This window comes from Anopheles arabiensis, chromosome 3, assembly GCF_016920715.1.
Source record: "Anopheles arabiensis isolate DONGOLA chromosome 3, AaraD3, whole genome shotgun sequence".
In the NCBI taxonomy this organism is placed as follows: domain Eukaryota; kingdom Metazoa; phylum Arthropoda; class Insecta; order Diptera; family Culicidae; genus Anopheles; species Anopheles arabiensis.
Genome location: NC_053518.1, coordinates 52,533,251 through 52,556,277, shown reverse-complemented (window position 1 = coordinate 52,556,277; position 23,027 = coordinate 52,533,251). Strand labels below are relative to the sequence as shown.

The 23,027-nt window shown below is 42.8% G+C and overlaps 2 protein-coding genes across 5 annotated transcripts in view; one reads left to right on the top strand and one right to left on the bottom strand.

The window, feature by feature from the left end:
* The window catches only part of LOC120900094 (WD repeat and FYVE domain-containing protein 3-like), a 323,997-nt gene that overhangs the window by 258,998 nt on the left and 41,972 nt on the right, over nt 1-23,027 (bottom strand). For 3 of the 4 annotated variants that reach the window (XM_040306681.1, XM_040306683.1, XM_040306685.1), the window contains exons 5-6: nt 9,305-9,457; nt 1,044-3,722 (exon numbers count right to left, since the gene is read on the bottom strand). In XM_040306681.1, coding sequence (XP_040162615.1) covers nt 1,044-1,276 — 233 coding nt within the window. In that variant the 5' untranslated portion in view covers nt 1,277-3,722; nt 9,305-9,457. The remainder of the gene's footprint in view (nt 1-1,043; nt 3,723-9,304; nt 9,458-23,027) is intronic. The other variant, XM_040306684.1, reaches the window with a different exon arrangement.
* LOC120901053 lies at nt 11,262-15,255 on the top strand. The gene is made up of 3 exons (XM_040308758.1): nt 11,262-12,189; nt 14,741-14,888; nt 14,946-15,255. Exons 1-3 carry the CDS (start codon nt 11,262-11,264, stop codon nt 15,253-15,255), a joined length of 1,386 nt encoding a protein of 461 aa, XP_040164692.1.

Here is a 23,027-nt window from a genome sequence, read left to right as displayed (position 1 = left end):
TTCATTTTCATGCAGTTAGGATATTAAAGATATGAAAGATAGAGTTATCAATTTGAAAAGGGTTAACTGATTTAAATTATATTTAAAATTTCACAATCGTGTTTTCAAACGCGTTTAGGAAAATAATCTTAAGATGCAAAGATGGGTTGAGAATCCCTGTTAAAATATATGGCATGATGATTGTGAAATAAAGTAAAACTAAACATGTAATAATTTTTTGGACGATTTGATAAAACAAACCAAAATGACACAAATTATACATTAAAAGTTTTTATCTTTCTCTTTCAAATTTTAAGTAAATCTAATAAATGTTCATACAGGGTTTCACACTTTATCTCAAGACCGCGGGACCCTTTCCCGAATCTGTCTTAGCCAAAGCCAAGATTGCGGTATGATGCTTGAAATCGTTGATGATACCTGAAAACGTTGATGATACCTGAATTCATCGGATGCAATGCTGAATCTGCGGCACATTTCTCGAAACACACTGGTCCGCGCCGAGGACATGCGGTCGAATATTTTTTTACACGGATAACCTTTGTGTACATCAGTGTACTGAAAACATTGAATTATTTGTTCGTGTTTTTACCAGAAAAGATTATTTAAACAGTTCAAACTACTTTCTTAACACATGTAAATATTTTAATTAAACAAATATGCATTCACTCATTTTATTAAATTGTCTTTTTTTGGTAAAAAAACGAAAAGGATAATTGAGTGTTTCTAATAGACTGATGTACACAAAGGTTATCCTTGTAAAAAAATATTCGACCGCATGTCCTTGGCGCGGACCAGTGTGTTTCGAGAAATGTGCCGCAGATTCAGCATTGCATCCGATGAATTCAGGTATCATCAACGTTTTCAGGTATCATCAACGATTTCAAGCATCATACCGCAGTCTTGGCTTTGGCTAAGACAGATTCGGGAAGGGGTCCCGCGGTCTTGAGATAAAGTGTGAAACCCTGTAAAGTTATATGAAGCGCTATATCTCTCTATTTATGCTGTATAAAAAAATAAAGTTACTGGTGTAAAAAAAAACTTACCTATTATGTTTTGGATACTCCCAACATTTGATACTGCCATTTATTTTTGATTGATCAATTGGTGTTACATCCTGCTCAAATTGTTCAGGAAACATATTTCGATACAATCGAACAAATTTGCTATATTTAGCACTATCATAACTGCTTGCCACACGACTCTTAATTGGACGTATGGGATCGACTGATTCTTCTGAATCAGGTTTTGGCGGATAATGTAGATAAAAAAAACACATTCTTCATCATCTTTCTGCGCATTCGATATGGCCCTTCTGTATTATCCAGGGTCCATTTTGTAAATTCAGTGCAACATTTTGGTCCCCAGATAGCTCGTTCGCGAATCAATTCTGCTTCGATTTGCAGCCAATCCTGATAAACGTATCGTTTGGTGTGTACATAACTGTTTTCTTGTTGCATCAATCCAAAATTCCAAAACTCCTCTATGAGAGTAATTTTTGCATTGACTAATTGTTTGTTTGATTCAGTATTATATTGATCAAAACGTACATCATTTCGTTCTGAAATGTCTTTTTTCAGTTTTGTACGACTTGTAAGTCGCGTCAGACCATCAGTTACTTTTTGAATTTTTGATTGTATGTTATTATGCACATCCCATGGGTTTCGTATTATAGCATTTTTCTCTCCTTCTACGTATGCTAGCCAATGTTTGAATGCCGATTCAAATATTTGATCATATGTACCTTTGATGTTTGGAGCACGACAATTTTGGAATGGTGATGCCAGCGTTACTTTGAAAACTTCTTCTATAACTGGTTTTTTGCAAACGTAGAGCTCTTCCCACACTCTAAATGACATCCTTTCTAATTCAGTTGATGATCCATTTGATGCCTCACCATGCTCCAGTTTCGAGTATTCAGATTTGTTAGAGAAAAATAATTCCACGTACCCAGTTGTCGTTCGCTGTTGATCAAATTGCGACGGAATATGTAAAATTGGTTTATCCCCTTTATGAAGTTGGATTATACAATAAGTCAAACATCCGATGAAGTCTGGATCATGGTTTCCGGCTCCAAACACTAATAATCGATTATACATGAGCTTGTTTAATATCTCTACTAATGTTATATTAAACGGAGCTGGTGGATATGCAAGTAGATAAAGTATACATCGATTTAATGAACGGTATAATGCATCTAAAGAATTTGCGCTTGAATAATTGTTTCCATTACAGCTGATACTTCCTCCGTTATTTGCTAATGAAGGTGTGCGGCTTGCAGTTCGTTTTACGTGATTTAGTAAAGTAACGCAGTAATCAAACACTTCGCGGCCATCAATCAACAACATTTGTTGCCACAATTTATCGACAAATCGAGCTGTCATGTAGAAAATGTTAGTTAACAGATACTCTTGACCTGTAAATTTTATATCATTGTTATTCAAGAAAGGGGTTTTCTGTCCATCAGTAATATCATTTAGGGACGCATTTTTCATCAACAACAAAATAATTTCCGTTAAAAATGTTTTACGCTCGTTTAGGGAAATAATGCTGCCTGAGATATAAAAATCCAGGACTAAATCTATTACAGGTGGAGTTTTTGTATAGGGCATCAACAACAGGGAATCAATAATTAAAGCTTGAAGTATATCCATAACCTGTGCGGTTGTTGGTTCACTATTGCACATTGTTCCAGATTGTGGTTCTATTTCCGGCGTTGTGTTTTTGGAGGATGATCGTGCATTCTTTGGTTCATTGGTTAATTCTGAAGCAGGAGCAAAAGATGAATCCATGTTTGATTGATGATTTACATCTTCAACCGGGAATTTTAAATGATGTTCCAACGATGGATCAACAAGAAGCACTGTGGTAGGATCAAATCGTATTGAAATAAGAGAGGTAATAACTTCCCGACTCATGGCAACTGGTACAAAATCAGGTAGGTGCTTATAAAAAGAAGTAAATAATTTTAATGTTTCACATGGATGTGCATGTATCCAGTGTGGGGAAGAAATCTTTTCTTCGATATTTTGTTGGTACCTTTTTTTACAATGAACGATTGATCTAATTAAAGAAAATAAGATGCATACAGCTTCGGTACAGAATGTCAGTTTGTCTAATTTTATATTCGATGACCAAACGAAGGACCATATTGATTCGAGGTTATTATTTCTTGAAGGTTCAATCAATGATTTTACCGGAATGCCTATTATCAATGCAATCAGCAATGAAAATACTTCCGATACGTTGGTGCGATGCATTAACAGCCATTCTAAATACGAAAATCCCATTAGTTGATGTGATGCTTGATTAAAAGTACTATTTTCTTCTAAAACAGTATTGCACCCGTATGCTCCTAAAACATGAAACGGCGATTTTGACGAAAGTATGATGGCGTTTTGCGAATGCATAATCATTTCCGTGTTTTTTAGGTATCCTTGTTCAGCACTCGTACATTTTACTTCTCTGAAGCGAGCAATAATGGACTCTCGTGTTAGCATTGTTACTAGCAAACGAAAAGCCCAAACAATAGATGTATGATGCAGATGTGGTTGCATTAGTAGCAGTACCCATTCGAGTCCAAGTATTCGAGCCATTTCATCGCAAAATTTCCAATTAATGATGTTATTAGCATCATAATATAGCTGATGTAAGAGTCTTAGGCAACGATTTCGTAAATGAATTTGTCGATCGATATCTATTTCCATGGTTTTTTCACTAACAATCTGAAAAAAGAACATTGGAATCAGTTACTCCGAAAAATTTTACGCCGTTTATGAAGCGGCCGCTTGAACTATAGTAAGAAACTCGATAGAATAGTAAATGTTGTTCTTAAAATGGTTGTTGCTTGCAGTATTGAGTTGTAATTATTATTATTATTATTATTATTATTATTATTATTTATTCCGAAAGTTATCCAGCTGGCATAAGCTTACATAACATACTTATTTCTATAGTTAATGCTAAAGAACAGTGCTAACAAAAACGCATCAAAAAACATTACAAGTTTAACTGTCAATCAACCAAATAAAAATGAAGAAAACAACATAAACTGTGGAAGCGTCATATTAAGCTATGTAAAAAGGTCCGTAAATTTTTTAAGTTTGAGTTCAAGTCGACATTGTTTCCTAGCGAGTTATAAGCACTTAACATTTTTAATAAAGGATCGTTTGATCCAAAATTAGTCGATCTGAATTCTATGTTAAATAATGTCCTGGTTCTTAACATTCTACTGGGGGCCTGAAAGTTCAATTTACTCAGAATTGACGGGGCGTCTAAAGATCCGGTAACAAGTTTGTGTATAAATAAGCACTGTGCCGTCTTTCTTCTATGTTGCAGAGGTTCTAGTCCAAATAGCCAGTAATACAGGGTTTCGAATATATATCGGAGATCAGAGTAGATATCAGAGTCCGGATCAAATTCTTTTATTTCTGTGGGGCATGATAGTCGAGACAACGGATCAGCAATATTTGGTTTTCCTTAACGGTACACTATGTCATAACTAAAGGCTTGGAGTCGTAAAACCCATCGCTCAATTCGTAAGCATGGCGATGAATTAGGTGCAAATATCGATTCGAGTGGTTTATGGTCAGTTTCCAATTCAAACCTTATACCGAATAAATAAATTTGGAATCGTTCTACTGCCCATACTAATGCTAATGCTTCTTTTTCCGTCTGTGCATACCTTTTCCGTCTGTGCATAGACACTCTGTATTCGTTAGGCTTTTGCTAGCATACGCAAATACTTTAGGTTGACCTTCGTGGAATTGTATTAAAACTGCTCCTAATCCGACCGGAGAGGCATCTGCTATAACTCTGGTTTTATAACGAGGATCGAAATGAGCGAGTGTTTCAATATTTGCTACCGATCGGATAAGCTCATTAAATGCCTTTTCTTGATCATTTCCCCATGTGAATGGTACGTTTTGCTTAGTGAGCTCGCGGAGTGGAAATGATACAATCTGGCTAAATCTGGAATGAAGCTACCGATGTAAGTGACAAGCCCTAAAAAACTGCGCACTTCCTCACCATTCTTTAGCCGCCGAAAAGTTTTTATAGCTTCAATTTTACTCAGAGATGGACTCATTCCATTTTCGTTAAACTTTTTTCCGACAAACTCTATTTCTTTTAACTTGAATTCGCATTTCGACTGGTTTAGTAAAATACCAAATTCCTTTAGCCTATTCAACATTTTCTCGAGTGCCTTGTCATGCTCTTGTTCAGTGCTCCCTGTAACGATAATATCATCAATAAAACTTGTAGTGTTACTACAACTCGCCAGAATTTGCTCCATGATCTTTTCAAATTTTTCTGGGGCACAGGATATTCCGAATAGTAACCTTTTATATCTAAAAAGACCGCGATGAGTAATAAATGTGGTCAATGGCTTGCTCTCGTCATCAAGCAGAAGTTGGTGGAAAGCATCTTTGACATCCAACCGTGAGAATTTTTTTTCCCATTCATCTTCCATCGTATTTCTTCGATGGTCGGCAATGGGTGTCATTCGCGTAAAATTGCTTTATTGAGTTGTCGCATGTCAATGCACAACCGTATGTCGCCACTATCTTTGACGACTATGACCATCGGAGAGACCCATTGGCTTGGCTTGGTAACTCTTTCAATAACATCCTTTTCTAATAACTCTTCGAGTTTTTTATCTACCTTTTCTAATGTTGGTAAAGGTAGCCGTCGTAATCGCTGTGCTACAGGCCTCACCGTCCTGTCTATAGGGTTATTTATTTTAACTCCCTTGATGTAAGGAAATTTCCGGCAACTGTCTACACTATGAATCAACTCACGCTTACTCGGTAATTCTACAACCAATACTCCCAACTGTTTTGCCGTATCTTTGCCCAGAAGGGGTTGCGGTCCATTTTCAACAACATAAAAACGATATACGGTTTTTAGTTTTTTATCTCCATCTGATATGGCTATTTCTGCGTCAAACATTACAATTACTTTTAAGCAATTTGTTTGAGCATATGCCTTAAACTTCCGATCCAGAGCTCTTATTTCTCGGATGGTTTTGATGCCATTATTCTTCATCGATTTCCATGTCTTATCATTGATGATAATGGATTTTACTCCTGAATCTATTTGCATCTCAAATAAAATTCCTCCTACTTTTGTCCAAATTAACCCATCCGAATCATTTTCCGATGAAACCATTTCAACCAGCTTAGTATTAGTTTCCTCCTCTTCGTATTCCAAAGCGTGTATTTTTTGAATTTGTCGAGAAAACTTCCTTTTTGTAGCCGGTCCCGTATTTAATGACTCAGTGTTGCCGTGCGATCTTTTAAATGCATTCTGATTGAAATGCTCACTTTTTGCCGCAAATGAAGTAGAGCGACACACTCCTGCAAAATGGCCACGTTTCCCACACTTCGCACACGTCTTGTCTCGTGCTGGACATGTTCTTTGGTTATACGACAATCCACAGCATCCGCAAGGTGCTACTATATAGTTTATATTATCTGGTGCTTGGTTATTCGCCGGACGAGTGTTATTAGCGTTACCACTGATTTGATCGTTTGCGGAACGAGAAGCTTCATAGGAATTAACCTGTCGTACTAACTCTTCTATCGAAAGATCTTTTTCTTGAAGCAACCTAACTCTTAATTGGTTCGGTACGAGCTGTAGCCAGTGGCGGATCAAGGGTATCGGGGGCCCTAGGCGGAACGACGAGTTGAGGCCCTCTGTAAATGGTAAATGTTGTGGGGGGGGGGGTAGCGGCATTAAAGTTGCTGTTGGGAGATTGAACAGCAAACTTGAAATGCCGTCGGGGCCCCCTTCGATCATCAGTCGCAAACTCTTCAATTTTAGCTGACGGGGGGGGGGGGGGTGGCAATTGATTCAGCGGGGCCCCCTTCGCAAATCAAATCCTTCGTAAATCATCTGTCGCAAACTCTAAAAATTTTGCTGACGGGGGGGGGGGGCAAATGTTTCGCCAACCTCGGGGCCCCATCGGCCATCCTTCCGGGGGCCCTTGTCGCTAGTGCTCTGTCCATACGGCATACTATAGAATGGCGATCTACGGGGCCCCTAAATCGGCGGGGCCCCAGGCGACCGCCTACTCCGCCTACCGTTAGATCCGCCGCTGGCTGTAGCATTTTATCTACCACCGCGATTCCTGAGCTTTCCAATGCCGTTTTTAAAAAATTGCATTTAGATCCATGTGCTTGGACACGAAACAAAAATTTATCAATGGATTCTTCTGGTTCAGGTTTCATATCCCAAAAAAGGAATCTTTCATGTGCCTCGTGTCGTTAAGGGGCAAAATATTCATCCAATTTCTCAATTGCAACCGCGTAAGGATCGATTCCTTGTTCCACATTTTCACCCACATCGGCATCAGGAATACTAAAAAAGATTTCCTGTAGCTCAAATGAGCCCCACGCTAACAAAAGATCTTTTTTTCTCCGTCCCAACGCTGATCTTTGCCGCGCGAAAGCAAATTTCAAATCCTCGCTTCCAGGTTACCCACACTTTTCTCCTATCAATCAATGATACGCCCGCTATGCCGAGCGGCGGTAATTTTGCAAATAGATTCGTATCATCCATTTCTCTCTCTCTCTCTCTCTCTCTCTCTCTCTCTCTCTCTTCTTGTTATCTACCCACGTCACACGCTTTCTCACACTACCGCTGCTATCTTGACGCAGCTTGATCACCGCTCTCTAGCCGCTATTCTGGCACGCACACTATCAGATGCTCTTTTCTGCCTATGCCTTTTGTTCGGAGGCTTAGTTTTTTTGCGATGTTCTTTTTTTCCAGACCCGACGCACTTTCTACCTGATTTTTTTCTTGCTGCTTACTAGACGCAGTTTTTTTCCACGCTGCTTACTAGACGCAGTTTTTTTTGCTGCTTACAAGACGCAATTTTTCCACGCTGCTTACTAGACGCAGTTTTTTTTCTATTGTTCTGCTTACAAATGCGATGCGTCCTTTTTTTCACACCTCGCTTATACACTCATACGCGATCATTTCTACACCATGTGTCCTGTGTGTGCTTTATCATTTGAACTCGTTTGCACTGAACTCCTTTTTTTTTCTTCTCAATAGGAAAAAACCCAATCCTCGTCGCCAGTTTGTGGTACTCAATAAAACACTTGTGGTTTGCTCAGTTGATAACTATCAAGTGCTCTCTTTATTATGTGCTCATCGCACTCTCGGATGCTGTGTTCGATGACAAAGCACCAATACTTATCTAACGATCGCTATTGTTAGAAGCTCACTACCACAGTTCCATTGGGCAGTAGAGCAAGTACACACATGCACACATTTGGCCAAACAGGTGTGAGGTTGGTGCTCGTTTCGATTTCCAGCGCTTGGTGTTTAGCGGATAAACCCCGTGAAAAATACAGTTATGTCCAATTTGACGCAAGTCAAAAATAATTAACCTTTAAAACCAACAACCCCTCTCCTTAGTTATATTATTTATATACAATTTCATGAGTTTTTCATGGCAAACGGGGATAACAAAACCTGTAACTGTACTTCATTTTTAGTGCCAATTAGGCCTACAAGTGAAGTAAATTCAACAGTGCTGGATGTGATATTGTGTTTTCGTAAAAATGAATAGATCAAACGTTGCAAAATTAGTTTTCAATAATTTGCGTGACAGGGCAATGTTTTTGTGTACGTGATTATATTTTTTGTGTAAAAAATATGTAAGAAATAAATTTTTAAGAAAACAGTTTCCCCCGAGTTACGCGGATTCGATTACGCGAATTTTTAAATTTGACAGTTTAGATGTCAAATCGGTACAATTTTCTCTATCAATTGTTAAATGAAAAATATTTGGCAATTTTTTTAAAAGTTTTAAATTCCTAATGACCAAATTTTTTTCACCAATTGAATTTAATAAATAAAAAAATACTTAAATAAAATTAATTCAATCAAAAATCGTTATTTACACTCTGGGCGCTGTGTGGCTCGCTTTGGAAACACAGCTTTGTTCACTCTCCTTCTCTGTGATTAGTCTCTCAGCAACTCTCAGCAGAGCGTATTGCAGCGGGACGAAAGAGAGAGCACATATTGCAGAAGCGGCATCGTACGTGAGGATCGGAAAGAGAGTGAACGATCATAAGCCAATGAAATGCTCTCGTCACTCCCTAATCTATTACTGTGTTCTCCGCAGAAAGCTAATGCAAAATGCCAGCGCCCATAGTGTTAATCAAATATATTTTGACTGTCAAACGTGATATTCGACTTAAGCGAAAATCCGAGTTACGCGAATGTCTCCGGAACGCATTATTAGCGTTACTCGGTGAAATATTGTATACATATAATAAAACATAATATAACTTACCTTAGGAATACATTTCGCAATATATTGTCCGAAAAGTAGAATATCATTAGATCTTGTTTGATGAGAGAGAAGTATTTGTATTAAAGCGAATAATGCATTTTCAGCATCTTGATTAGTGATGTCTTGGATGATATACAGCAATTTAGATAAACACTGAAAAGTACAGGAAATAAAAAAAAACTTTGTTACAGGTCTGCTTAAGGTGACGATCGCATTAATAGTCGTACAGGCGGTCTCCGAGATAGAGTTACACGGTACCTCTTATACGTGGATTGGATGGATCTTCGATACGCGATTTTCTAAATTTGACAGATATTTGAGCAAATTCAACTGATTTGACACTTCCATTGTAAAATGCCAAATAATTTCTGTTTTGATCGAATGTTAAAAACTATTTAAAAAAGATTGAAACTGTTATATTCATTCGGAATCATATCAAATAATTATTTAAAAGGCTTAAACCACACCCTACTTGCAAAATAACACAACAAATTAGTGATATTTTGGCTACAAATCACGAGATTCGACTTACTCGGACATTCGATATACGCGGTATTTTGCGGCCGTTTTCGGTCCCCATTAACCGTGTATCTCGAGGACTGCCTGTATAGGATTATCCGTGACACTTTGCAGTTTAAGCTGCACCCTTAGGGCGGTGGCAACGCTCATCGGATGCGATTTTATCGGACGAGATTTGTATGGGATTTGACAGATAACGTCGGACGTGCGATTTCGTTGTCCGACGTTATCTGTCAAATCCCATACAAAAATTTTACAGGGCGTCCGATAAAATCGCAGGCGAAAAAGCGTTGCCACCGCCCTTAGTCGTACTGTAATAGACGTTATAAAAAGACGCGTTCAATTATCACGGAAAGCCACTTGTATTAGCGAAAGAAGAAAATAAATTATCTCAACTATACATGGGTAAGAAAAGCGGGAATCGTTACTTTTTTTCCAAATCAGTAACATTGTCGGGCTTATAAAGAATGTAAATAGCTGCGTGTAAAAAAGAAAATATGTTTGAAAAATATATGACCATCACCGAGACAACTGTGCGATAATCTGACATATCAAAATAAAGATCTTTCGTTTACGGATGATTGTACTGACAACACCTTCAGCCTTCTATTTATTCTACCGCCTTGCGATTTTGTGCCGTTCAACGTTTTTGTTCAACGTTTAATTCGAATTGATAAACTTCGAGATTTTACAATATTAAAAAATAACCTGGTGTTTGAATTTCTATGTATATTTTTATTTGAATTAAATTTTATTATGGCATGAGTTATGGGATTATGGTAATCGGATTAGAAACAGACAACACTTGAAGGCTACAATATAAACAGGGAAATAGATGAGGATGAGATGAACTATGTAATGAATTATAGCATGTACAAATGAACTCAAACGGACAAGTGAATACACATTAGCAAAGTGAAAGTTCAACCGCCTACACGTTATTTTTCTTATTCCCAAAATATCACAAGTTTTCCTCCAATTTCACACCCGGTATAATTTTCTACATTTGGTCCTTCAAACCGGATCGTGAAAGGAAGCACAGTGCAGTGCAAATTTGTGTGCGGACACTACGTGGCCTTAATTTTGGGAAAACGGCACTCCGTGACCGTTGGTGTGAACCAAAGTGTGGACTTATTCGTTTGCTATCCGTTGTGTTGCGCAAATCACAACGTGGGTTGCCCCGCTATCACGGGCAAATCTGACTTTAGTGTGCTGTGATTCTTGTATTGTTTTTTTCGTGTGGATAAAACATTTCGTGCGTGCGTATTCTAGTTCGGGAGAAAAGTGACGCCGACCGTTGGAACCATTGCGAAAACCGCCATCCTTGTAAGCAACCATCAGCGCATCAAGCTCGCGCCAATCGTAATCGTCGTTGCGTACAACTTTCGTGCAAGCTGTACGAAGTCAGTGAACTTTCGCGCCAATTTTTAAAATAAAAATGGAGAAGAAGTTGAAATCGGCGCAACTGAAAAGGCATCAAGCGGTCGAATTGGTGAAAAGTATAGAACAGTTTACGATCGGCTACATCGAGGAAAATGCCAGTGAAATACCAGTGTGTTTGGAACAACTAGAAAGGTATTATGAGGACTTCATACATGCAAATGCGAAAGTGATGGAACTCGAAGAGGAGGCCACAGATGCGAGTGTAACTGAGCGGTGTGATATGGATACACAGTATCGTCACGTTAAGGGCTTTCTTCTACGAAAGCAACCACCTCCTACGGCCGCGCAAAATATGTCGAATGAGTCGATGCTATTAGCGAGCTCGACACTCAATAGTTCGGGACGATCAGGTGCAGTGAATTTGCGGCTTCCAAAAATCGAATTGCCTACGTTCGATGGCGATTCCACCAAGTGGTTAACGTTCCGCGACCGATTTGTGGGGATGATCGATAGTGCCAGTGAGATACCGAATATAATGAAGCTGCAGTATCTGCTGTCCTCTTTGAAGGGCGAGGTTGGTTTGCTTTTCGAGCACACCACATTGACAGCAGGCAATTACGAGGTGACGTGGGCTGCCTTGCTGAAGCGGTTCGACAATCCGCGTACGCTGATCCGGGAGTACTATCGGAAAATTCATCACCTGCCGACAGTGAGTTGTGACAACATGGACGATTTGGCGCTGCTCGTCGATGAATTCACGCGGCATGTGAACGGGCTGAAGAAGCTCGACGAACCGGTGGGCACCTGGGACACGCCGCTCGCCAACCTGCTTCTGATGAAGCTGGATTTGTCGACCATTCTGGCATGGGAGAACCACTCAGCGCAATATAAAAAAGATAAGTACAAGGAAATAGTAGACTTTTTGCAAGATCGTGTACGAATATTAAAATCATCGCGCGAGTTTTCCAATAACGGTGACGGCAGTTTGAGAATGGTGGCCGGCAACAGAAGGGTATCCGACCATAGGCCGAGAATTGTGGGCAATGCTGCAACTGCAAGGAGAGCTTCGCCGAATGTTTCAGCTCAATAGTGTGTTTTGGATTGTGCAGAGCTTCACAATCTGCGCAATTGTACTGCATTCTTGCGAAAGGACGTACAGCAACGCCGTGAAGTAGCCACCCGTGTGCGACTGTGTTGGAACTGCCTCAATCGCAGTCACCATGTGACTACGTGCAACGCACGCCATCACTCCTTGCTGCACGTAACGCCAATTGTCACAATGGCTGCGCAGTCGGATGATGAAGTGGTTTTGCTGGAAACAGTCCAACTACAACTGGTAGATGATCATGGCAATAAACATACAGCACGAGCACTGTTAGATTCCGGATCGATGTGCAACTTTATCTCCGAATCTATGGCCCATCGACTGTTGACACCGCCCGTCCGGCAAAATGAGTGTATTTTTTGAGTGATTTGAGTGACGCTGTCGAAATACAGTGTCTCTTCGACGAATGAGTTACACCCTCGCGCGAGCCCTCCCCCTCCCCACCCGTAACGCACGGTGCGCTCTGCAGTTCTCAATGTGTTTGTGTTCTTTCGAGCCATGCTACCAACACATCAAAAGCTTCTTGTTTTTCGCTTTCTTTCATGCACTTATTCTAAAACTAAACCCAAACACGGTCATTTTTTATTACATTTAACACTTTATTGAAACATAAAGTACACACTAAAGTACACATTTAGAATCCTTTATACTCACGAATGACGTCATACAGCAAAGTACCGGGTCGAGCCAGGCTGCGGGAAACTTGTCGACAATCTGCGTTGCCTCTGTTCAGCAAATTCTTACCTGTCGATCCACGCACTGCATGTGCGTCTGTGAACACTGTTTATTCACTGCACCAAAACACACCGGCGCACGAGACTTATAACGAAATGCGCATCAACGCACAAACACTGCGCGCGGGACTTTGAACAAAACACGCACAACCATCTCCGGCAAAGCGTCGCGCTGTACTGGTGGTTTTGTACGCGTAGGAGGGGGGACATACGGAGCGATGGTTCGATGCTGTAGTGTAAACGAGACAACACGAGGTGACGAGCAGCTCCAAGTTGAGCTCGCTGAAAGAAGACACACACACATTCACAGACGGCTCGTCAAAGCACGGTATTTCTATTGGTGTTAGTGAAGCGCGCGTGTAAAACAGAATGCGAACCCTCATCGCAGCGCGTTTCTCCGTGCTTCCTCAAGCTTCCTCATACCCCTCGGCCTGAATCACTCAAAATTTGGGGTCTCATTGTTTGCGTGGCCGTTAGCAGTTACTCTTGGAGGAATGAGTTACACCCTCGCGCGAGCCCTCCCCCTCCCCACCCGTAACGCACGGTGCGCTCTGCAGTTCTCAATGTGTTTGTGTTCTTTCGAGCCATGCTACCAACACATCAAAAGCTTGTTGTTTTTCGCTTTCTTTCATGCACTTATTCTAAAACTAAACACAAACACGGTCATTTTTTATTACATTCAACACTTTATTGAAACATAAAGTACACACTAAAGTACACATTTAGAATCCTTCATAATCACGAATGACGTCATACCGGGTCGAGCCAGGCTGCGGGAAACTTGTCGACAATCTGCGTTGACTCTGTTCAGCAAATTCTTACCTGTCTATCCACGCATTGCATGTGCGTCTGTGCACACTGTTTATTCATTTCACACTTCACCAAAACACACCGGCGCACGAAACTTTGAACGAAATGCGCATCAACGCACAAACACTGCGCGCGGGACTTAGAACGAAACGCGCACAACCATCTCCGGCAAAGCGTCGCGCTGTACTGGTGGTTTTGTACGCGTTGGGGGGGGGGCATACTGGTCGATGGTTCGATGCTGTAGTGTAAGCGAGACAACACGATGTGACGAGCAGTTCCAAGTTGTTGAGCTCGCTGAAAGAAGACACACACATTCACAGACGGCTCGTCAAAGCACAGTATTTGTATTGGTGTTAGTGAAGCGCGCGTGTAAAACAGAATGCGAACTCTCATCGCAGCGCGTTTCTCCTTGCTTCCTCAAGCTTCCTCATACCCCTCGGCCTGAATCACTCAAAATTTGGGGTCTCATTGTTTGCGTGGCGCTGTCCAAAGTAAGCATTGCTGTATCGGGTATAGGGCAAATCAAACAGCACGTGAAGGGTTCCATCACAGCGACCGTTCGATCGCTAGGAGAAGACTTCCATTCGTCAATGGAATTTCTAGTGCTCAAGACTCCGTCAGCTGAAATTCCAACCATTCCCTTAAACATTGCGAAATGGAACATCCCAAACGTACAGTTGGCAGACTCGTCTTTCCACGTTCCTGGAAAAGTCGATGTTGTAATCGGTGGAAACACGTACTGGGAGATTCACACTGGAAGGAAACAGTCATTGGGTAACGGAAGGCCATGGCTGATAGAAACTGCGTTTGGATGGGCGGTCTCGGGGAATACTTCCCAACTTGCTGACCCCAATCTACGATTGTGTCACACGGCCACCAACGAAGGTGCCATCGAACGCTTGCTATTGATGAAGGATCAACCGGCGATGAAGGATGGCGAGGCTGACATCGAAGAGCAACTGGCAGTCTCACACATTGTCACTACATCTACGATGTGTGATTTTAGCAACATACTGTTCGCCAAATACTCAAGGTATGGAAAGTTACGGAGAGTCGTGGCTTTCTGCTTGCGGTTTATCGCAACGCTTAGGGCAAGCAAGGCATCATCGTGCAAGCGCGTTAAGGTAAAAGCGGACATGAAGACGTTGCTGCACTCCGTTCCACCACTTACAGCAGAGGAGCTACAGCAAGCCGAGCTACCTTTGTGTCAGCTAGCACAACCGGAGTCGTTCGCGGAAGAGCTGGTCGATCTACAACGAGGGAAGCAGGTTAGTGCGAGATCGAAGCTGAAGTGGTTGTCCCCATACATCGACGCACAGGGTGTGTTACGTGTCGGTGGCCGGCTAGGTAATGCCAACATCACAGAGGCAACGAAGCATCCGACAGTCCTTGCAGCATAACATCGTCTGTCAGTGCTATTGACAGAAAGGGTCCATCAGCAGGAGATGCACGCCGGACCACAAGCAATGTTAACCATACTGCGGCAGAAGTTTTGGTTGATTGGAGGCCGAAATATGGTAAAGCGTGTGTATCACCAGTGCCACACTTGCTTTAGAAACAAGCCGACGTTGGTGAAACAGGCGGTAGCGGATTTGCCTGAGTCACGGGTAACACCAACGAGACCGTTTGCGGTGAGTGGGGTGGATTATTGCGGTCCGTTCTTGTTGAAGTCTACCATCCGCAATCGCAGTCCCACCAAAGCGTATATCGCGATATTCGCCTGCTTCGCGACCAGGGCAGTTCATATCGAACTGGTGAGTGATCTCACATCGACTGCATTTTTGGCTGCATTACGTCGTTTTGTCGCGCGGAGAGGGAAGGTTGCTGAATTGCATTCAGATAATGCAACAAGCGGCGGTAAAATCGGCCAAAAAACACCTTCAAAAAACAATAGGAGTTAGTAGCATTACACAGGAGCATATGCTTACCCTTTTAGCTCAAGTTGAGCAATGTTTAAATTCTCGCCCGTTGGTACCGTTATCCGACGAACCAACTGATTTGGAAACATTAACCCCGGCTCATTTTCTGATAGGTTGTAGTATGCAGGCAGTACCGGAGGTTGATTTAGGTAAGCTTTCTTCCAATCGGTTAAAAGAGTACCAATTAGTGCAAAAGCATTTACAAGGAATTTGGTCCCGGTGGTACCCAGAATATTTGCAGCAGCTGCAAGCCAGAGCAAGGCACGCAAACAATGCGCCGGTCAAGCTAGAAATCAATCAGCTGGTTATAGTAAAGGAAGATAACGTTTCACCTACCGTTTGGCCGAAAGGGCGTATAACTCCTTTGCATCCGGGTAAAGAAGGTGTAGTTAGAGTAGTTACACTACGAACAGGCATGGGAAAGGAAATAGTCAGAGCAGTAAATAGGATCGCATTGCTACCTAATCCCATTGACCAACAAAGGTTAGAATGTCGCGCAGCTTCACCACGTGATATATTAAACAAACCTTGTTGACATTAGCGAGATGTCAAGTGTTAAAGGTCAGCCAGGTTTATACTTTGCTCGCTCACTAAAAAGAATTCTCTTTTGGTGGCCGGAATGTTTGAATTTCTATGTATATTTTTATTTGAATTAAATTTTATTATGGCATGAATTACGGGATTATGGTAATCGGATTAGAAACAGACAACACTTGAAGGCTACAATATAAACAGGGAAATAGATGAGGATGAGATGAACTATGTAATGAATTATAGCATGTACAAATGAACTCAAACGGACAAGTGAATACACATTAGCAAAGTGAAAGTTCAACCGCCTACACGTTATTTTTCTTATTCCCAAAATATCACAAGTTTTCCTCCAATATCACACCCGGTGTAATTTTCTACACCTGGCTTGCAAGCGCACTGCTTACGTAGCGAGGAGATCAGGGTAACTTGTGAGCGCACTGCCTGTCCAAAATCCCGAAAAACAGCTTAGGTCGCGAGCGCATTGTTTTTTAAGCACAAAATTCAATAGGTGTATTTATTCACGTTAAATTTTTCATAATTATCTTACTTTAGGATTAAACTAGTTCTCTTTCCCACACGGGTGTTTAATCTTTGTATATGGGAAACTTAGTTTGCCCTGTTCAAGATTTCATACACTAGTTTATAGGAAATATTAGATAGACCTATGTAAATTAATCAGCACAGCTGTTTCTTCGATTGAGCATTGACGTTCTTTAGGACGTAAGTCCGATCATTGATTTCTCTAAAATACCTAGTGTATGGTATTTTTTTACACCTAAGAGATAGGCAAACACGCAGCAGCGGGCGTATTAGAATAAGAATAGAACATGCACACGGAATGAGACGGTAAGCGTGAGTGACCATTTTACTAGGTGATGAGAATAAAGCGAGAGTGGTATCGGCCACTATAACAAAGGCATTAGAAACTATCGGACGTGTTACGATACTGTGCTACAACGAAAGAACTAGTGATGGGAAAAATTAAGTTTTTGTCGGAAACGATTCCGGCTAGCTCCGCAGTTTTCTGGAATCGATTCCGGAGTAGGTCCGGAATCAGTTTCCGGAATCGGAATCGACTCCGGAATCGGCTCCAGAATTGATTCCGGAATCGGCTCCGGAATAGGAATCGGCTCCGGAATTGGAATCGGTTCCGGAATCGACTCCGGAATTGGCTCCGGAATCGACTCGGGAATCGGTTCCGGAATCGAAGTCGGCTCTCAAATCGGAAATGGCTCATAAATCGGCTACCAAACGGAATCAGTTTCGGCATCGCCATAAAAAAAGGCATTTGGGTCCAATCATACTACGTATTGATAACCGCAAAAATACAAATTTACTTGTAAAAGATCCATTCTCATGGAGATTCCCGGACTGATTTCGCTCCGGAGTCAACACCGGAATCGGCTCCGGAGCCAACTCCGGAATCGGCTCCGGAATCGGTTCCGGAATTGATTCCGAACACGGAATCGGAATCGGGTAGGTCCGATTTCGAGCTCCCACCACTAGAAAGAACACTTATACATATTGGTCCTTCGAAACGATTATTGAACCAGGAAACAATTATGCGAAGCTAGTTTAAGTTTAGCTCTGTAATGGGATGGGATCCGAAGCCCCATTGAGGGATAATACAGGCCCTCCCATCCAACTCCTATTCCGACACGTCCTCGTCGTGCAGAGTGGTAACATGTGTCACCACATATCCAAGCTTGGGTACACGGGCTTGACCCAACCCCTTGGGCGGATGGTGGCACATGGCGAACCAGGAGGGGGGTGGGTATCCCGGGAAACTGGGTGCCTGAACGTCGGAGGGGCAACCCGACGCTAAACAAAACGGTCACGTGAGCGCGGGGCCAGTCACCCAGTCCCATGAATCAACGACTACGGAAAGCCACAGAAATTTTCGAAACGGACATCCCGATACCGACCATACGCAATGCCCCCGGACTACTCTGAAAATGGGCTCATGGAACGTACGCACTCTAAGCGAAGCCGGAGCCTTGAAAAAACTTGATGATGCCCTAGCCACACTGAGCATGGACCTCGTAGCTTTACAAGAGATTCGGTGGCTAGGGAACGGTGTGCACAACAGGCGTGGTAAGCATTGCTACGACATATATTACAGCTGCCACGACCGCCACCGCGTGCTCGGAACGGGTTTCGCCGTAGGTCCCCGGTTGAAACCCGCAATCATGGATTTCAAGGCTATAAACGATAGGCTATGCACCCTGCGCATGCGAGGCAAATTCTTTAATATAAGCCTCATAAACGTTCACGCCCCTACCGAAGATAAAGAGGAAGAGGAGAAGGACCTTTTTTACGGCCGCCTCGCTAGAATTGTAGATGCGTGCCCCAGGCATGACCTCATAATCATCCTGGGGGACTTCAACGCAAAAGTCGGTAGGGAGCCAATGTACCGCCAATACACTGGCTGTCACAGTCTGCATGAGCACAGTAATGATAATGGTAGTAGATTGGTCCAGTTCGCCGCAGCGAACAATCTGGTTGTAGGAATTACCAAATTTGCGCGCAAAAAAATCCACAAGATTACGTAGGCGCACCCGGGTGGAGAATCCTTCAACCAGATCGACCACGTGTTAATAAGCCGCCGACGACAGTCGAGTCTGTTAAATGTCAGAACATATCGAGGAGCCAATATCGATTCCGATCACTACTTGGTTGGCTTAGTGATACGTTGTAGAATCGCCCGCCCCCGCGCCAATGGGGGCGGAGAAAACACGCAGCCTCGGCTCAACACGGACTCTCTAAGGGACATTGCTGTCCAACAGGAATTCAAAGCCGCTTTAGACGAGTCTCTACTACCAGAAAACAGTTATGAAACTACGAGCGAGAGGTGGAACGCTCTAAAAACAAAAATAATAAACTGTGCAAGAAATATACTCCCAAAACGTCGTGGCAACACCAAATCTGGCTGGTTCGACGATGAATGCAGACAAGTGACCGAACGTAAGAATACTGCATACCAAGCAATGCAGCAACGGCATAGGACGCGAAGAGAAACGAGTTCACCGCTCCAAGAAGCATGCTTTGGAAGAGCAAAACATGCGGGAACTCGAGCAAACCAGAGAGGCGTACGGACCGACACGAAAGGTTTACCAAGCGATAGCAGGTCACCGAAACAACGTTGTACCTAAGGTTACCTGCTGTCGCAACAAGGATGGAGATCTGGTCAGTAACCAGCCAGAGGTCCTCTCGCGGTGGGCTCAGTACTTTGATGAATTACTCAATGACCAATTTAGCGAACAGCTAAAAGTGCCACTAGCAGATAATGTCATGCTACTGCCACCTAGCATAGAAGAAACACGAAAGGCTATCCGTCGGCTGAAGAATAACAAGGCACCCGGAACCGACGGAATTGCAGCTGAACTGGTCAAGAATGGAGGTGCACGACTAGAAAACGAGATTCATCAAATTGTTACTGAGGTGTGGGATAGCGAATCGATGCCTTGTGATTGGAATCTCGGCATCATCTACCCCATATACAAGAAGGGAGATAGGTTGGACTGCAACAACTACAGGGGTATTACGGTGTTGAATACCGCCTATAAAATATTCTCTCTGATCCTTCAGGATCGAATGTCCCGCACGTCGAAGAGATAGTAGGAAACTATCAAAGAGGATTCCGAAACGGAAAATCAACCACTGATCAGATCTTCACCATGCGGCAGATCTTGGAGAAGATGGCTGAATACAAAAACGACACATACCATCTCTTCATAGACTTCAAAGCCGCATACGATAGCATAGCCAGGGTAAAACTGTACGACGCTATGAGCTCTTTTGGAATCCCGGCCAAACTGATAAGGCTAGTTAGAATGACTATGACCAACGTCACTTGCCAGGTGAGGGTGGATGGAAAACTCTCAGGACCTTTTGCTACCACCAAGGATCTGCGCCAGGGGGACGGGCTTGCCTGTCTCCTATTCAACTTGGCGCTAGAGAGAACCATCCGTGACTCGAGGGTGGAGACTACGGGAACCATCTTCTATAAGTCAACCCAGATCCTGGCATACGCTGATGATATAGACATCATTGGTCTGCGGCTCTCCTATGTAGCAGAAGCCTACCAAGGGATCGAGCAGGCGGCAGAGAACCTCGGATTGCAGATAAACGAGGCAAAGACCGAACTGATGGTGGCAACATCAGCGGGCCCGCCAACAAATAATCAGAATCTACGTAGGCGTGACGTGCAGATAGGTGAACGCACTTTTGAAGTCGTCCCACAATTCACCTATCTGGGATCAAAGGTCAGCAACGACAATAGCATGGAAGCTGAGTTGCGCGCAAGCATGCTGGCTGCCAACCGGTCATTCTACAGCCTGAAAAAGCAGTTCACCTCAAAGAACCTGTCGCGACGGACGAAGCTGGGACTATATAGTACCTATATAGTACCAGTGCTCACATACGCCTCTGAGACATGGACACTGTCCAAATCCGACGAAACCCTCTTAGCCGCATTCGAGAGGAAGATGCTCAGAAGGATACTTGACCCCGTATGTGTGGAAGGACAATGGAGGAGCCGCTATAATGACGAGCTATACGAGATGTACGGCGACCCCACTGTCGTACAGCGTATAAAGCTCGCCAGGCTCAGGTGGGCTGGCCATGTTATACGCATGGAAACGGACGACCCAGCCCGTAAAGTCTTTTTAGGCCGTCCACAAGGACAGAGGAGGCGTGGTAGACCCAAATTGAGGTGGCAACATGGCGTGGAGGCGTCCGCCATTAAGGCCGGGATAACGGACTGGCAGACGAAGGCGCGAGACCGTGAGCGGTTTCGGACACTCCTGAGGCAGGCCAAGACCGCAAAGCGGTTGTAGCGCCGGATAAGTAAGTAAGTAAGTTTAAGTCCAGAAAGCTTTTTTGTGTTTCTTGTTTTTCTGTGAACATTTGTTTGCTAGAGCCTTACATTTAGAGGTGAGCTTTCAGATAAAAGATCGCCAGAGCCTTACGATGAGAAGCGGATTACTCATTGCGAACAATTGGTTGGTGATGCATTGCGAACAATTAGGTGATTAAAATTTGGACAGTGTTTCGTGAGAGTTTTGGTGAAATTGCATTAGGTTTGAACATTTATTTTGTAAAATAGTGTTAGGTTTGAAAATTTATTTGGTGAAATAGTGTTAGGTTTGAACATTTACGACAATTGACCGATGAAAGCTACAGACCGCATTAGTCAGGTTTGTGCAGGAGGCTTGTGAAAGTAATCGGTGCAACGCGAAGGGACGCTTCTACTTTTCTTCAGGTTAAGGGACGAGTGAAAGGTTATGAAGTTGGTAGCCATTAAATGTCGTTAGGGACACTTCTACTCCCTACTGTTGAATGTTCTATTTAATTAAGCGCAAAACCCGAGGCTAACAGCCATCTCACTTGTTAAGGGACACTTATTATCCCTACAACTTAATATTCCTTTGCAGTTTAGTGAAAATACAACGAGGATGGTAGCCATTGCTTTCGGCTAGGGATACCTTAAGTACCACAGTCGAATATTAGAATTAATTGAGGACAAACCACGTGTTTGTGCTTTTTTCGGCAATGGACACTTCAACTCCCTAGTGTCCACCATTGCGTTAAGTATTATTAAGAAAAAAAGGAGGAAAGAATTACAAGCCTGGTAACCGTGTAAGTTAAGGTACGCTTCTACTACCTAAAACGAAAGTGTGTCATTTTAATTTAGGACAATTCTTCTCGGTGCGTAAAATTTTGGTTGAATGTACGATATTGAGCGAGAAAATGACTCAAAATAAGATGAACTAATGTCTGCGCAAGAAGCAGGGTGCGTTGAACATGTTTATAGAAATGAAGTTTCCAAAACTCATATAACGAAACCCAGGTGTTAGAAGTTCCATTACGGTCGGAACTAATAGATTAGTTTCAGGAGGATTTGGATAGCGTGATGGACAAAATCGAAAGCTTGCAACCTGAATTGTTGACAATGCCACTGTTGAAAAACGCGGTGGATTTTTTAGACAAAACACTTTATTTACTGGTATGAGGTTAAATCAAAAAATTAATCCACATGTACCGATTGTCGAATTTCAACTAACTCGCTAGGAGCCGACCAATCCTTCTTCCTAATTTACCGTTTTTATCCTCCCTCTCACTCTCTTCTCTAGCGTTGTGACCTGACAGACTGTTGGGCACTCACGAGTTTCCAACATTGTCCCCCCAGTGTACCACGGTTGAGGTGGTTGAATTTGTTAGTAGCCCGTTAACGCTGAACGTGTACCCCGCTTAAGCTTATAGCCCGTAAACGCTGAACGTGTAACCCGCTTAAGCTCTATAGCCCGTTACACAGAAACGTCAATCCCGCTTAACAATGGTGCAACCTCTTTTTTCGCCTGCGACACTATCAACCGTGGCTACACTTCCTATTATCTGTCAGGTGTTTTCCGTGTATGCGTGTGTGCATTGGTTTGTTTACTGTCTGCTCACTGTTCGATCTGTTGCGTCGTAACCATGGGGTTTTACCCCAATTGCTCTAAGGAAATTGCACATCCGTGCGTGGACCTATCGTATGTTTAATGGACCGTTTTGACGGTGGCTTGACTAACTTGTCCATTCCTATCAGGGTTTACTACCACGATTCCTCACTTAGGCCAACAATTCCTAGGAATTGTTACACGCTACTACAACTACATCCCCTACTTCTGTCGGCCGCACCGGTTCGGACCGCTCGGTTCTGTGGTGAAGTGTAGGTA